Source organism: Lutra lutra, chromosome 1 (assembly GCF_902655055.1).
Source record: "Lutra lutra chromosome 1, mLutLut1.2, whole genome shotgun sequence".
Classification (NCBI taxonomy): Eukaryota; Metazoa; Chordata; class Mammalia; order Carnivora; family Mustelidae; genus Lutra; species Lutra lutra.
In genome coordinates, this window is record NC_062278.1 from 120,065,662 (window position 1) to 120,083,589 (window position 17,928).

A 17,928-nucleotide genomic window follows, 5' to 3' on the forward strand; every position below is an offset into this window, starting at 1 on the left:
AAGTGGATGAGGCTGTTTCGGAAAATGTACAAAGTGAGATAACATAAGGATGTAGGACAGAATCCCATTAAAAGCTAGAATCCAAGAAGAAGAGATTCCAGGGAAAGAAACTAAGAAGGAATGGTCACAGAGGTAGGAAGACCTCTACGACATTAGAAGATAATAATGCTGTATAAGTCAAGGTGTGATGATGGTCACAGTAAAGAACATCAGATAGGGTTCAAAGGAGAAGAAACGTTCATGGATCTAATAACATGGACATCATTTTACCTAAATTTCAGTAGCAAAATCACCAGTGGTATGGCCAAAACCAGACCTGTAGTGGGTTAACTAATTTGTTCTATAAATTCCCGTCTTCATAACTATAACTATTTTTTTTCCCATCAGACTACATGTAACTTGAAACTTAAAAAATGAAAGAAACATTATTATTTCCTGTGTGCCACAAACTGTACTATGCAAATTTTACACTAGTTTATTTAATCTTTCCATCAAACATTATGATGTAAATAATATTATCCTCATTTTTTTTAAAGATTTTTTATTACTTATTTGACATACAGAGATCACAAGTAGGCAGAGAGGCAGGCAGAGAGAGAGATGGTGAAGCAGGCTTTCTGGCAAGCAGAGAGCCCGACGTGAGGCTCGATCCCAGGACCCAGGGATCATGATGTGAGCTGAAGGCAGAGGCTTTTTTTTTTTTTTTAAAGATTTTATTTATTTATTTGACAGAGAGAGATCACAAGTAGACGGAGAGGCAGGCAGAGAGAGAGAGAGAGGGAAGCAGGCACCCTGCTGAGCAGAGAGCCCGATGCGGGACTCGATCCCAGGACCCTGAGATCATGACCTGAGCCGAAGGCAGCGGCTTAATCACTGAGCCACCCAGATGCCCCTGAAGGCAGAGGCTTTAACCCACTGAACCACCCACGTGCCCCATCCTCATTTTTATAGATGAGAAAAACAAGGCTCAAAAATTAATATTATCTAATAGTTAAGATCAACTGTCAATTTCTTATGTTTTTTTAAAGGTTTTCATGTATATCATCTCATTCAATTCTCACAATAATCCTATGAAGTAGGTACCAGTGTTACCTCATTATACAAATGAGTAAACAGAGGCATAAAGCAGTAACTTATCCATACCACATAGTGCTGAGGCTGGGATTAAAATATGAACAGTCCAACTCAGAAATCTGTAACGGTAACTACTATTTCACTTTTTTCCCCAAGGACCTGAGCATTGTGTTTAGATTTCAATCTGGGTTCTATCTGATTCCAAAGACTTTTATCATTCTACTATACAATGCTGCTTCCAAATTCATAGAACGGTGTGTTTGAATAACAGTAACCATTAAGAAACTCTTGGAGGGGCACCCAGGTAGCTCAGTGGGTTGAGCCTCTACCTTTAGCTCAGGTCATGATCTCAGGGTACTGGGATCAAGCCCCGCATCAGGCTCTCTGCTTGGAGAGGAGCCTGCTTCCCCTCTCTCTCTGCTGCCTCTCTGCCTACCTGTGATCTGTCTCTCTCTGTCAAATAAATAAGTAAAATCTTTAAAAGAAGAAAAAGAAACCCTTTGAGAGAGCCTCACTTTCAGAACTTATTCTGAATAAAGAAAATCTAACTTAAGCCAACTTCTCCACTGAGTTCTGAAAATATCCAGTAAGAACATTACTTTAAAGATACTGTTCAGAATATACACATATTTTTAGAAGGGAGGGTAGCACATTAAATCCTATCAATTATGAATTCCTTAACACTAATTATTTGATTAGCTCTTTTTCAGTGTGACTGCTAGTCTAGTTGAGAATAAATTCTGATTAAAAAAGAAAAAGACAGGACGCCTAGGTGGCTCAGTGGGTTGAGCCTCTGCCTTTGGCTCAGATCATGATCTCAGGGTCCTGGGATCGAGCCCCGCATTGGGCTCTCTGCTCAGCGGGGAGCCTGCTTCCCCCTCTCTTTCTGCCTGCCTCTCTGCCTACTTGTGATCTCTCTCTCTGTCAAATAAATAAATAAAATCTTTTTTTAAAAAGAGAGATAAAGAAAAAGGAAAAGAAGAAGAAAAAGAAAAAGACAAGCTTGGCTGAAGGGAGAGAGTTCCAGGGAAGAGTACTTAGACCCTGACATGGGATGAGCATGAGTGTTTGGAAATACATGATTATGCACATATTTGTGAGGTCTGATTTTTTTTTAAAGTAGGATACCAGAGCCAATGACTCACTTGACAATTATACCCAGATCTGAACCTTATCTAAAATACTGCAAATGGAGTAACTGCCAAAGACGAAGCAAAAACCATTAAGTATTATTACATTCCACTCATTATCAATACTCCAAGTTATTAGTGTTTGAAGATATTAAAGAAAAGAAACTCAACATTAATAAAGTTATATTTTAAAAAATTAAGCTATAACTTAAACTACCACTCCCAAGAATCAACCAGTTACCTACAAAATGATGCTCAAAGGATATTCTAAAAATGACAATATTCTGTAAATACTTCTCCTAGGGTGCTCCTAAGAGAAAAATCCTAGTTATTCATCATTATTGTCCTTATTGTCCTCCTCATCATCATCATGTTACAGTCCTACCCTCAAGGACTCTCAGACTAGAAGCCTTCATCTTCTCCCTGCCAACACCTTAATGCAATTTTGTCTTTCCAACAAGTGGTGTAGTCAATCTGGCGGAAAAGAAGAAGTTCACATACCTGGTCATGGATGAGCCCATGATAGAGGATGCTTTGCATGTCCCTGCAAAGCCGTTCCAGGCCACCATACTTGGACCAGACGTTGGGACTGTTGGCTGACACCAAACCCTCCACAGTAGTCTTCAAATTACCCAGCAATTGCCAGTGCTCCCTCCTGCAAGGGCATCAATTATACCAATGGTTAGTTAACTTTGTTGTACCTGATCCTAATCATGTCAAAGAAAGTCTAAGCCAAGAAGCCTCCTGCCCTATATCCTAACATTTTATCCCCTATTAATTTTTTACTTGGGCATAAACCCAATTCTGAAAGAACTTAAGTTGTAAAGAACACTAAGATTTAAAAAAAAAAAAAAAAAAGACAAAGAAAACTCCCTCAATCTTAATGTGCATATTATGCATTGTAAGCTGATCTCATCTATTATCTCATTTAATTCTCACATAATAACCTATAACCCATGTTTCTAGGAGTATGACCATTAAGATCCATTTCTGGAAATGATAGTACATGAGCAACATATAAAGGAGATGAGGGCATTGCTCAAAACCAGAAATCTTTTTCCAAGTAAAAAAGTCAAAAATGAATTTTTATTCACTATATTTCCATGCACTGAGTATATATACCTTGAACACAAGTATTATGGTTAAGAATACAAATTATCCATGACTTCCCCCCATAGTTTTTTTAAGCTAAATAAAGACAAAAATGTTTTGTTTGCACTAAGTCATTTAGGGACATGCCCCCAAATCAGTCAACTTTTGGCTTATTCTGAACAATCTGAAGGTAATGAGAGGAAAAGTCTGAAAATTGTTATACTGCACACTTTACCTTGCCCTTCCATTTCTCATTAGAATACTACTCCTAATACTTTCCAAGGACAGTCACAGGAATAATTTTTTCAGGTAACTTTCATCATAGTATTTTACATCAATTTAAATACCTATGGGGTAGAAGCATTCTGAATCTTTCTATCTGTATTCAAAACTATTTATACAAAAACATTATACAAATTTATACAAATTATTCAAAACTATTTATACAAAACTATGTATACAAAACTATTTATAACTTATTTGTACACTTTCTGAGTCATTTTTAAAAGTGGATGAGTACAGTAAAGACAAAAAAAGATGAACGAAGCTAGGTCCAGTATAAAAGTGTTATCTAAAAAGAGAAAGTCAGATGAATCTCAATCTGGTCTTCCGCTCTCAAGACCTTAAGACCAAGAATTTATTCAAACTGGGAGATAACCTTACACCATTCAACATTCAAGTCACCAAACTCACTTGTGCCATTTCTTTCTTCCCCACTTTTATTGAGATATAATTGACATATTATATTACTTTAAGGTGTATAACATAAGGATTTCATATACATATTGTAAAATGATTACCACAATAAAATTAGTTAACATTCATCACTGAGCATAGTTACAAATTTTTTTTTGTGATGAGAACATTTAGATCTACTTTCTTAGCAACTTTCAAATATACAATACAGTATTGTTAACTATAGTCACCCATGCTGTACATTACATCCCCAGAATTTATTTATCTTATTACTGGAAGTTTGTATCTTTGGACCACCTTCACCCTCATTCCCCACACCCCCACCTCTAGCAACCACCAATCAATCTGTTCTCTGTTTCTATGAGTTTGACTTTTTTAGACTCCACATATAAGTGAGAGCATACAGTATTTGTCTTTCTCGAACTGACTTATTTCATTTAACATAAAGCTCTAAAGGTTCATCCATATTGTCAAAAATGGCAGCCCTTTTTTAGGGCTGAATAATATTCCCGTGTGTGTGTGTGTGTGTGTGTGTGTGTGTGTGACATTTTCTTTATCCATTCATCTATCAGTGGATACTAAGGTTGTTTCCATGCCTTGCCTATTATAAATAATGTTTCAGTGAATACCAGGGTACAGATATCTCTTTAGCATCCAGTTTTTGTTTCCTTTGGATATAGACCCAGAAATGAAATTGCTGGACCAAATGTATTTCTATTTTTAATTTTTGAGGAATCTCCATACTGTTTTCTACAGTGGCTGTACCACTACATTCCCACCAAAAGTGCACAAGGATTCCCTTTTCTCTACATTCTCACCAACACTTGTCATTCATCTTTTTGATAACGGCCCTTCTAAGAGGTGTGAGGTGATAACTCATAGCAGTTTTGATTTGCATTTCCCTGATGACTGATGATGCTGAGCACCCCTCCATGTACTTGTTGGCCACTGCCCTGTTCTATTTCCATACCAGTCCTTAGAGATATCTCAAGATAACTAAGATGCACACGGGACTTAGATGGCCATTAAAATGCCACTTATTGTTACATTGTGAGAAACTACCATCACAGAGGCCAACTGACTACCAACTTCTGCTTCAGTGATTCTCCATCTCCTATGCTTCCTTAGGGTTAATCTGATCTGTTCAGATAGACACGGTTTTCACATTCCAACAGGTTACAATCACGTCTGGTAGGCCTGAGAGCAGTTTGTTTACTAAAGCAACTTTGCATATCTATGTTCTGATTTATTCTGATTTAATCTTTTTTAAAATTTTTTATTTAAACTCAGTTTAGTTAACATATACTATATTACTAGTTTCAGGAGTAGAATTTAGTGATTCATCAGTTGCATATAACACCCAGTGCTCATTATTACATCAGGTGCGCTCCTTAACGCCCATCACCCATTTATCCCATTCCCCAACCCACCTCCCCTCTAGCAACCCTCAGTTTGTTTCCTAGAGTTCAGCATCTTTTCTGGTGTGCCTCCCTCTCTGTTTTCATCTTACTTTATTTTCCTTCCCTTCCCCTATGATCATCTATTTTGTTTCTTAAATTCCACATATGAGTGAAATCATGTGGTATTTGTCTTTCTCTGACTTATTTCATTTAGCATAATACCCTCTAGTTTTATTAATGTCATTGAAAATGGCAAGATTTTATTCTTTTTGATGGCTGAGCAATACTTCTGATTTATTCTTGATCTTACAAGCTTAACTGTCAAAGAACTATCGTGATAAATTCTGAAAGCAGACACCAAATACCCCATCATCCTACTAGGCTGTGATTCCAAAATTATATAAAGAATCCTGAAATCCAAGAAACCTGAGCATTCACATCTACTACCAACTTCTGGACAAAGCTAAGGAACTTTCCTTCCCCACACAATAGTGTCCCTAAGGTACCAAAGCTACAAAAGAATGTGGCTCTTATTCTAAGATATACCAAATCACTTACATTTGGTATATGCTCAAAGAAAAGTAAGCTTTTAAAATTTTTGATTTACATAGTCTATTTAGTATCTTTACCTTTTGAGGTTCCTTTACCCTAATGATACAGTTACCCTTTCAGAGAGTTGAAATGCTAAACTCAACTGAAGCCCATACACAGTGGTGGGACTAATCTATTCATACCTGAATCTTGGATGCAAGTAAACAGATCACCATGAGAAATCAAATACGACTCTGCATTCTTGAACCACATTTTTAGCAAGTAAGGTCAGTCTTTCTTGGGGTAAACCTGCTTGGTAATAATTATTTGAATAGTATCACCTGGATTCATATGTAATCTTTACCTGGGCAAAGGTAAGGTCTTTGAAGTATATTAGGTTCAAAGTAGCTCTTTGCAGAGCCACTTCTGCAAGTACACAGAGTGCTCTCCCTTAATCACCATAAATTAAAAGTCTTTCTTAACATCTCACCCTGTGCCAAGGAAGAATCAGGCCTAAGTGGCAAGGGACAGCATAATCCATCCCTACCCGAATCACTTTCATCAAAAACCTCAGAATAAAGTCCCACATATTTTTGGGGGGGAGAATTTTGACTTCATTCCTCCTTTAAAAAGGAACAGAAATTGCTTAAGCAACTCAAATAAGATTATTCACAGAAAAAGTTTTCCTAAATGCCAGCTCGGTCTTAAGCTTGTCATGTCATATCATGTCACAATCAGAAGTAACACTAAAGGGGCCAGCATTACCGTGATACTAAAACCAGATACGCTACAAAAAAAAAAAAAAAAAAGAGAGAGAGCGAGAGAACTATAGCCCAATGTCTCTGATGAACATGTATATAAAAATCCTCAAAAAATATTAGCAAACCAAAAGCATCAATATGTTACAATAATCATTCACTACAATCAAGCGGGATTTATTTCTGGGATACAAGAGTGGTTCAATATTCACAAATCAATCAGTATGATATACCACATCAACAAGAGAAAGAATTAAAAACTACATGATCGTGGCGCCTGGGTGGCTCAGTGGGTTAAAGCCTCTGCCTTCGGCTCGGGTCGTGATCCCAGGGTTCCGGGATCGAGCCCCGCATCGGGCTCTCTGCTCAGCAGGGAGCCTGCTTCCTCCTCTCTCTGACTGCCTCTCTGCCTACTTGTAATCTCTGTCTGTCAGGTACATAAATAAAATCTTAAAAAAAAAAAAAAAACTACATGATCACTTCAATAGATGCAGGAAAAGCATTTAACAAAGTACAACACCCATTTATTATAAAAACCCTCAGCAAAATAGGTTTAGAGGGAACATACCTCAACATAATAGAGGCCTTATATGAAAAACACAACGAACATCATACTCAGGGCAGAGCTTTTCCCCTAAGATCAGGAACAAGAGGAACAAAACAAGAATGTCCACTTTCACCCCTTCTATTCATAGTAGGGCAAGTCCTAGCCACAGCAATCAGACAACAAAAAGAAATTAAAGGCATCCAAATTGGTTTTAAAAAAAAAAAAAGGAGTAAAAATTTCCTTATTTGTAGATGACATGATACTATTTACAGAAAACCCTAAACATTCCACCAAAACACTGTTAGTAGTGATAAATGAATTCAGTAAGATCACAGGATACAAAATCAATGTACAGAAATTTGCTGCATTTCTATACACTAATAATGAAGTAGCAGGAAGAGAAATTAAAAAAACAATCCTATTTACAATTACACCAAAACAATAAAATATCTAGGAATAAACTTAACCAAGTAGGTGAAAGACATGTATTCTGAAAACTATGAAACACTGATGAAAGAAACTGAAGACAACACAAACAAATAGAAAGATATTCCATGCTCATGGATTGGAAAAACAAATACTGTTAAAATGTCCATACTATCCAGAACAATCTACAGATTTAATGCAATCCCTAGCAAAGTATAAATAGCATTCTTCTCAGAACTAAAACAAACAATCCTAAAAATTGCATGGAAACACAAAAGACACCAAACAGCCCAAGCAATCTTGAAAAAGAAGAGCAAAACTGGAAGTATCACAAGCCCAGATTCCAAGATACACTACAAAGCTATTGTAATCAAAACAATATGATACAGGCACAAAAACAGACGCACACATCAATAGAACACAATGGAGAGCCCAGAAATAAACTCAGGATTATATGGTCAATTAATTTTTGACAAAGGAGGCAAGAAGATGTAACTGGAAAAAAGACAGTCTCTTCAAAAAATGGTGTTGTGAAAACAGGACAGCTACATGCGAAAGAATGAAACTGGACCAATTTTCATATACACAAAATAAACTCAAAATGGATTAAGGACCTAAATGTAAGACCTGAAACCTGAGAGCTCTAGAAGAGAGCACAGGCAGTAATTCTCTGACATTAGCTGTAGCAATACTTTTCTAAATATGTCTCCTGAAGCAAGGGAAACAAAAGCAAAAATAAACTACTAGGACTACATCACAATAAAAAGCTTCTGCACAGCAAAGGAAACCATCAGCAAAACTAAAAGACAATTATAGAATGGAAGACAATATTTGCAAATGACATATCTGATAAAGGGTTAGTATCCAAATATATAAAGAACTTCCAAAATTCAACATCAAAAAAATAAATAATCCAATTAAAAAGCAGGCGCAAGACATGAACAGACATTTCTATAAAGAAGACATACAGAGGGGCACCTGGTGGCTCAGTGGGTTAAAGCCTCTGCCTTGGGCTCAGGTCATGATCCCAGAGTCCTGGGATAGAGCCCCGCATCAGACTCTCTGCTCAGCAGGGAGTCTGCTTCCCCTCTCTCTCTGCCTGCCTCCTCTCTGCCTACTTGTGATCTGTCTGTCAAATAAATAAATAAAATCTATAAAAAAAAAAAAAGAAGAAGAAGACGACATACAGAGGGACTCCTGGGTGGCTCAGTTGGTTAAGCAGCTGCCTTCGGCTCAGGTCAGGATCCCAGCGTCCTGGGATCGAGTCCCACATCGGGCTCCTTGCTCAGCAGGGAGCCTGCTTCTCCCTCTTCCTCTGCCTGTGCTCATTCTCTCTGACAAGTAAATAAATAAAATCTTTAAAAAAAAAAAAAGAAGAAGAAGACATACAGACAGCCAACAGACAAATGAAAAGATGCTCAACCTCACTCATCACAAAGGGAATGCAAATCAAAACCACAATAAGGTATCACTCTACATCTGCCAGAATGGCTGAAATCAAAAACACAAGAAACAAGTGCTGGTGAGGATGTGGAAGAAAAAGGAACCCTCCTGCTCTCTTGGTAGGAATGCAAAGTAGTGCAGCCACTGTGGAAAACAGTGTGGAGTTTCCTCAAAAAATTAAAAAATAGAACTACCCTATAATACAGTAATTCTACTACCCATATTCTTTACGTAATATGAAAACACTAATTTGAAAAGATATACGCAACCTAGCGCAGAGCTGGTACAGGGTTGGATGTCATGACCCTGATCTCATGACCTGAGCCAAGATCAAGAACTGGATGCTTAACCCACTGAGCCACCCAGGTGCCCCCAAATTTTATCTTTTTAAAACAGTGCAATGCCCCAGGTGATATATGGAAGTGTCCAATCACTATATTGTACATCTGAAAATAATATTACACTATTTAACTAACTGGAATTTAAATGAAAACATAATAAATAAATAAATAAATGAAAAGTGCTATGCCATATAACTAACACATAATCACTAAAATAAGTGAAATATATGACAAATAATATATACATAATAAGTGATTGTAAAGTGAGATTCAATCCAAGAAATACATATAAGCATAACTTCAATCCCCAGTGCCCTTTTTAGGAAGGACAAGGAAATAGCTTCAACTTATTGGCATACCCCCTCCACAGTGTGCCGTTTATCTGCAATGAATTGTGGTATCTACCTGAAATTAAGACTGAAGGTCAGGTTGTCCCAAGTCAGATTATGATTTGATCCCTAAAATGTGAAGACAGGTATGTGATATCTAAATGATGGAATATCATGAAACCATTAAAATCTTTGATTAGAAAAAGTTCCCAAAGTTAATGATATATTAAAGTATAAAAGGCAGAATATAAAATTGTATTTATGATCCCAAGTACAAATATTGAGAGAAATGGAGATATGTAATAATAGTTACCTCTAGTTCTGTGAGGGAAATCAGAGGAGAGAAACTGTTTAGCCCTTCCTTCTTTTTAGTTTTTCTTTTTATTTTTAAAGATTTTACTCATTTATTGGTCAGAGAGAGAGAGAGAGAGACAGAGCACATGAGCACACAAGCAGGCAGAGTGGCAGCCAAAGGGAGAAGTAGGTTCCCTGCCAAGCAGGGAGCCTGATAGGGACTCAATCCCAGGATTCTGGGATCATGACCTGAGCTGAAGGCAGATGCTCAACCAACTGAGCCACCCAGGCATCCCTGTTTAGCCCTTCCTAAACAATTCTAACAATTAATGAAAGATCAAGAATCTGAACAAAATTAGCAAACAAGAGGCTGGAAAGTACCATCAAGGATTTTTAAATCCCAAAGTGGCAAGGGCATCTTAGGTTGAAAGATTGTGGTCAGGCAAACACCCGGGACTTTTAATACCAAAAAGCACTCCCTGAAAAGAAGTGATCTTTAAAGTAGAGGAAAACATCGTTAAGTGAAATAATTATTGGTAACACTTAAGTAACAATAGACTACTACATTTAATTTGTTTAATTTTCTTATCTGGCTCCATACTTTCTGGTTTCAATTATATAGTATTTAATGAGTACAGCATGCAGTTAATATTTATGATGTTTTTAAATAAATAATGCTAATAGAAAAAAACATCCTTGACTTTACTATAGTTTCTCAGCTCTGGGGCACCTAGGAGAACCTAACTATTGGCTAGGTCCATCTCTTTAAAGGCTGACAGCAGAATCTTAATGTCTAGGGGGGAGTAAGTGGTCCTCCTAGGCATGCCTATAATTTCAAATCTACTCAACAAATCCCTCACCAACCACACTACATTTGAATATTAAATTTATTGAATTTCAACAATGAGCAGATTTACCAAAAGGAAAATCCCTTATGTCAGAAACCTAACCATTGATGGTATATAAACTCCTTGGTATGGAATTCAAAAAGTCTCCATTATGTAGCCCCAGTCTAAATACCAATGTTCCCACTCAGTACTTCTCAATTTGAAAACAGTCTCTCTCCCCACCACACTCTGTTATAAACATGCCAACCTCATACCTACTTCCATGGTTTTATTTAGATCTTTCCACTTAAAATACTTCTCCTCTTGTCTCATTCAGGGATTCAGGTTCAGCTCTAGTTCAACCTTCTCCTAAGAAGTTCTAAAGAATTTGACCAACTATAACTCCCTTGTTGGAAACCCCATAATATATGCTGTGAATATACCATTCCTCCTGATGATCCTTTAAAAATATGCTATTTAATTGTTGCTGTATGCGATTTGTTTCCTTAAGGATAGAGACCGTGTCTTTTCTATTTCTTATGTGCTGTTATTAGAAAGAGGGAGAAAATGTCATGCAGCAGAAAGAGAGCAAGGTTCACAGTCAGGCCAACCTGAATTTGAATCCTAGCTCTCCACAAACTAGCCAAGCAGTCTTAGGTAAGCCATTTAACTTTTTTAAGCTTCAGCTCCCTCAGTGTGATTGATAATCTACAGAAAGCACCATCATAGGGTAGATAATGATATTCCTTTTCTTTTCTCTGTTCTTTTCCCTCTTCGAATTTCCAGTGCATAAATATAGTAAGTCAAAGTACATCAGAAGGGGTACCTGAATAAAGCCTTCTTACCTATTCTGCCTCAGAGAAAAATCTGCCAAAACTATCTAGGATAGGGCTGTCTGTAACACAAATTAAGACTTGTCACTGTGCTCTGCATCTAAAGAATATCTCAACTGATTTTAAACCAGGCTAAATCTCCACTTCATAAGCACAGATTCCAAGGCCTGATCATGCTCAGGGTACTCTTGCTTAAGCAGGAAAGCTAGGAAGACTTCCTCAGAAGTCTCTTGGAAGTATCTTATATATAACAGAGATTCAATCTGCTTACTTAATAGAATGGTAGAAACATAGAAGGTTTTATTGTAAAACAGTAAGGTTAATTTCCTGAGTCATAGAAGAAAGCCAATCTCATTACCTTACAGTCACATCTGGATAGCACAATGCTTTACGAGCAAGGAGGCACCCCCCCCCCCCACCTTCGATAGCAAAAGCAGGGGAGGAAAGACAGTGCTTCAGTGGCCTCCAGTTTTAGGGACACTATTTTAAAGTAAAAGCTAATCATCATTACAACTAAAACTAGATTATCTTAAATATTGCCAAGGCAAAGAAAAAGCAAAAGAACATAATAAAAAGTCATTTTTAAAAGATGACAGAATTAAGATAAAACAGACATGAAATAAAATAAAAGTCAATGAAATAAACTCAACTATTTAAAACCAAAGAACCAATCAAGCAAAAGGTAGGCAGAAATTACAATATTACATCAAGACTGCATTTAAGGCAAAAATCATTTAAAAAGACAACGAAGCCATAATGAAGATATAGCTCTCACTAATTTCATGTATCTAATAACATGGCCTCAAATATAAAACAAGGGAGTCTGGGTGGCTCAGTCAGTTAAGTGGCTGACTCTAGATTTCAACTTAGGTCATGAGCTCAGAATCATGAGATCCAGCCCTGCTTTGGGCTCTATGCTCAGCAAGGAGTTGGCTTAAGATTCTCTCTCTCTCTCTCCCTCTGCCCCTCCCCATTCTGTGCACTCATGCACTCTCTCTCTCTTTCTCTCTCTCAAATAAATAATCTTTTAAAAAAATTTTTTTAAATTAAAATTTAAAATTAAAAAAAATTTTAAATTTTAAATTTTATATATGTGTATATATATCTAAAAGGTATATATATAGAATATAGATTAAAATATATAAAATATATATAAATAATATATATAACATATAAATATATAAATAATATATAAAAATTACATATATGATTTTACATATATGTGCATACATATACATATATATATAAAACAAAACACACACATGAAGCAAAAACTACAGAAAACATACAAAGAAAATTGAGGGGTGCCTGGCTGGCCAAGTAAGTGGAGCATGAGATTCTTGATCTCAGGGTTGTGGGTTCAAGTCCCACCTTGGATATAGAGATTACTTAAAAATAAAATTTTAAAAAAGTGAAAATAGAAAAGAAAAAACAATGGTAATGGAAGATTAATTATCAGATCATGAAAATCAAAAGTAAAAAAGTGATTAGAAGAGATGAATAATAATATTATATATAATAAGGTTGTTCTTTAAATCTAGAAAACTACATCCTGAAGGACATTTTTTTTAAGCATAGGACAATCACAAAAACTAGCCTTGTACTAAAGTACACACAATAAAAAAAAGTTAATCAATCCTCCAAGGCATATTCTCTGTCCACAAAGCAATAAGACAATAAGCAGATAACAAAAGTAGAACAAAGAGGGGGAAAAAAAACTTGGAAAATTTAAAACTTTCAAAGGATTCTTGAGGAGGCAAAAATAAAATCATGGTATGAAGGGGGTGGAGAGGGAATGATGTTATGGCTCTGAATGCTTTCTTTGCCAAAGCATCCAAGTGAGAAAGCTCATAGGGAGACTGTCTTAGAATCTTTTAGAAATTATGGGATCCTGCTATTTTCTAGTAAAAAAATCATTATCTCTTCACTCCTATGATCTAGCAGGATTTCTGTAAATTTCATGGCCTTACAAAGGAAGTTTGCCAAGTCCCTATTTAGTCACTAATAATTTATGATTTCCTTTAATAATCCTCTCTCCTCTCAATCAAGTGTGGGTTAAACTTCAAGTCAGCCTGATGCAGAGGAACTAAAAACATGCATGACCTAGTTGTTTCCTAAAAAACTCAGAATTAAATCTGTAACAGCATTGTTCAACTGAACTTTCTATGATGCTAGAAATGTTCTATATGTATGCTGTCCAATATGGCAGCCAGTAGCCCCAGGGGCCACTAAGCACTTGAAATCTGGTTGGTATGACTAAAGAACTGAAATGTTAGATTTTATTTAATTTTAATTAATTTAAACTTAAATCACCACATGTGGCCAGTGGCTATTATGTTGGACAGAGCTAGTCTATAACCACCCAGATAGGCAGACTGGTGAAACTTAGGGAGGAAAGATTACAAAACACATACAAAAAGATTCCATTTAATAAAAGAAGTGATAAAGGAGCTATAAAAAACAGAACAGGGGTGCCGAGGTGGTGCAGTCAGTTAACCAGCCGACTCCTAGTTTTGGCTCAGGTCATGATCTCAGGGTCCTGAGATCAAGCCCCATGTCAGGCTCCACACTTAGCGTGATGTCTGCATCAAGATTCTCTCTCTCCCTCTGCCCCTCCCCCAGCCGGCTTGTGCTCTCTCTCTCTCTCCCTCTCTCAAATAAATGGATAAATCTTTAAAAAAAAAAAAAAAAAAAAAAACGCAGACCAGCTGTGGGGAGGATAGATACTGGGATAAGCTTCAGCTTAGGGTCCCTGCTGTTTGCTGAGAGGCCTCCCTCTCCTGTGTTCTGCACAATAGCATTTCCCCCAAAAGCTTCAACAGTATGTTGTTGGGGGTGGGGGGGACAGTGGACAATGGGGGTAGGTGTACTAATAACTGGACCAGCAGTATGGGTTGCTCAAAAATTATTTGATCCTCCTGCTTTACTACAAGTTCTATATAAACTGCCAACCCCTACCTCGGTCAAAGAAAAAAGAGAAAGAAAGGAAGAAAATAGAAAATGAAGATAAATGTAAAAAAGTGAAAATGAATAGGGATAAAGGGAAAAAGAGGCCCTTCCAAAGGCAACAGTACCACTGGCAGCTGCCCAACTATAAGACGCATGACCAAACTGTTAACATTTCCATTCCTTGAATAAATACAGAATGTCGATTACGTTAGGCACGGGGGGGGGGGGGGGCACTGGGCTTATGGTGGTTAAAGACGAAGAGTCTCCATCTCTCAAGGTATTCAGAATGAAATGGGGGAAATGGGCACTTACATAACAATGTTCTGCAGAGAGAAGTGTTACAAAGAGAGATGGAGAAGGGCAGGTCAGGGATGCCTTCTAAAGGAGCATTATTTAAAAGATGACTAATTGCCTTCCAGGTGAAGGAGGAGGGACTGCAGGGAATGTGGAGACACAAGGATGAGAGTGGTGAAGAAGAACATGTAGGAGGGAGTGAATGCCATGGTTTTGTAACTGGGAATGTCGCAGGGATTAAAGTACGGATTAAATGTCAGGGACGAGTTTTGACTATTTTCTATTTTTCAAGAAGAAAAGATTAAACATTTCCGAGTAAAATAGTATAATAACTTTGCTTCCAAAAGATTAAAGTGGTGGCTATGCGGAGACTGTCTGGAATTAGGGCCAGAGTTCAGACTGGAAGGTCAGTTAGGAGGCTACTGAGATGGCCCACAATGAGAGATCATAAGGGTCCTCGATGAATATATTGGTTATATGTGCCCAGAATTCATGTCCTTTTCTTTTGGTAACAGAACTCTCCTTTTCCACAGGGGAATCACCCCTCTGCCATATACTCTGGTCCATGAAGTTCCAAGAAAGTATACCCTTGCCTCAGGATCCAGGGCTGGGCACATAATTTGGGCCTGAGTGGCATATTCCATACCCTGATTATAAGAAGGGGAACATAACTCAGGTCAATCCAAAAATACTCAGCCTCCAAATTTTTGTTTTTGTTATACCTATTGGGATTGCTTTGTTTGTTTGTTTGTTTGTTGTTTTGGTTTGATTTGGTTGGGCTTGCTTAGGGTTATCCTGTAGAAAAGTCTGAATGAAGGCAACACATAGGGAAGAGGAGCCCACAGAGAGGGACAAATTCTTATTTAAGCACCTATACTTGGTCAGGCCTGAAGCAATACTACTCCCTGGATTTTTCAGTAATACAAGCAAATATATTTGGAAATGGAGAAAGAAATAAAGCTCCCAGAGAAAAATCAGGAACAAAATTCATAGGACCTGGAAACTACCTGGATAAGGGGAATGAGGAGGAAAGCAAAATTTCACTTTGAGGCTTCTGGGTTTGCTGAGTGGGAAATGCTATTAACTGAGATAGAGAACAGAAGATGCAACAGTTTTAACCAATGGACTGAGCTCAGTTTGGAGACACTAAAAAGGATTTCAATACTTCAATTTTGACTCTATCTGGATCACTGCACCAGAAAAACTGCATATAGCTGGGTTCCAAGTTCAGACTGCACAGCCCAACGCAGTGTAGGGTGGCAGAGTAAAGCCAGAAGAACCATTCCTTTCATCATTTAGTAGTTTCACCGAACAACCTCCAAATGACTGGCACTTACTACCCAACTAAAGAAAGAGAAGCATTATCCCTAAGCAGTATAGTGTTTTGCTAGAGTGATAACTAGCTAGATGAAAATTAAGGGAACCTATGAAATAACTAAACTCCAAGGATAAAGTGAAAAGCTAGGCTAACACTCCCCATCCTCAGAGTGGAGTGCTGAACTCAGAGAAGCCATGGAAGGAAGAAGAACAAGAAGTACAATTGAGAACAACAACCAGAAAAGCACATATCCACCTTATTTCCAGAAAACTGGGGAGGAGACAGAAAGTAGACACTTTTTGCACTTAGCACATACCAAGCACACCATGAAGAGTTTCGTGCAAATTATCTTTTCAAAATCTCACAAGTTACCAGTCAGGAGGGCATTATTTTTCCTACTCAGATGGATGAGCCAAATTAAGCAGTAAAGCTAGGATTCACAGGCAGGTCTACCTGGTTATAATGCACATTTCACTACATCAATTGCTTTCAGAAAATATATTGATATTTTCAGAAATATATTGATAAGTTTATCCTTTGTATATAAAAATGATGCCATCTCAGAACGCCTGGGTGGTTCAGTTGGTTAAGCATCCAACTCTCGATTTCAGCTCTGGTCATGAACTCAGGGTCATGGGATGGAGCCCCAAATTGGGGTCTGTGCTCAGCTCAGAGTCTGCTTGTCCCTCTCCCTTTGCTCCTCCCCGCTAATGCTCTCTCTTTCACTCTATCAAATAAGTAATAAAATCTTTCTTTTTAAAAGATTTTATTTTTTTTATTTGACACAGAGAGAGAGAGAGAGGGTGGGAGGGGCAGAGGGAGAAGCAGATTCCCCGCCGAGCGGAGAGACGAGAGACGGATGCGGGGCTTGATCCCAGGACCCTGGGATCATGTCCTGAGCTAAAAGCAGATGCTTAACTGACCAAGCCACCCAGGCGCTCCAGTAAATAAAACCTTTTATAAAAAATGATGCCACCTCATCATGAAGATTTTTTCTGAACTGGGTATTTTATTGACCATAGAAAGTTAGGTTAGGAGTGACCCAGCCACAATGCCTCAATTCTCAGGCACCGGTATGTATATGCCAGTTGTCTACTTGGAGCTAAGGGGGCCTTGATGCCATGAAACTTCATCAAACAACACATTCTGAGTTAACTCAGCCACCAACAAAGAGTAGGCTATAGCAACAATACTAGTGACCTCGTGGGGATAATCCCACTGCAGAAATTAAATTTTGACTAGAGTTGCTTGGTTAAGAGGCAAGCATTAGAGGGGCACCTGGGTGGCTCAGTCGGTTGAGCGACCAGCTGGGGTTGCAACTGAGCCTAATGTTGGGCTCCACAATCCACGGGGAGTCTGCTTGGAATTCTCTCCCCATCTCTCTGCCCCTCCTGTGCTCTCTCTCACTGATGAATAAATAAATCTTAAAAAGAAAAAAAGGTAAGCATGGAAAAAATAATAGAAAAATATACCTGCAAAGGAGCTGTCCCTACTGTCCTGAACGATACGCAAAGAATACTATAAAATTCATTATCTTATACATTTCTTTGTCCCAGTATATTAACATAATGAGGCAGCATAGCATAAGTATTAAAAGTTCAGACTCTGGAGCCAAATTGCCTGGGCTTGAATCCCAGTTCCACCAG

The 17,928-nt window shown here is 37.8% G+C and overlaps 1 protein-coding gene across 9 annotated transcripts in view; it reads right to left on the reverse strand.

Annotated features, from left to right (window-relative positions):
- The window catches only part of RUBCN (rubicon autophagy regulator), a 55,852-nt gene that overhangs the window by 36,331 nt on the left and 1,593 nt on the right, over positions 1-17,928 (reverse strand). For all 9 annotated transcript variants that reach the window (XM_047734523.1, XM_047734488.1, XM_047734530.1 and 6 more), the window contains exon 2: positions 2,706-2,859. In XM_047734523.1, the coding sequence (XP_047590479.1) occupies positions 2,706-2,859 (154 nt within the window). The remainder of the gene's footprint in view (positions 1-2,705; positions 2,860-17,928) is intronic.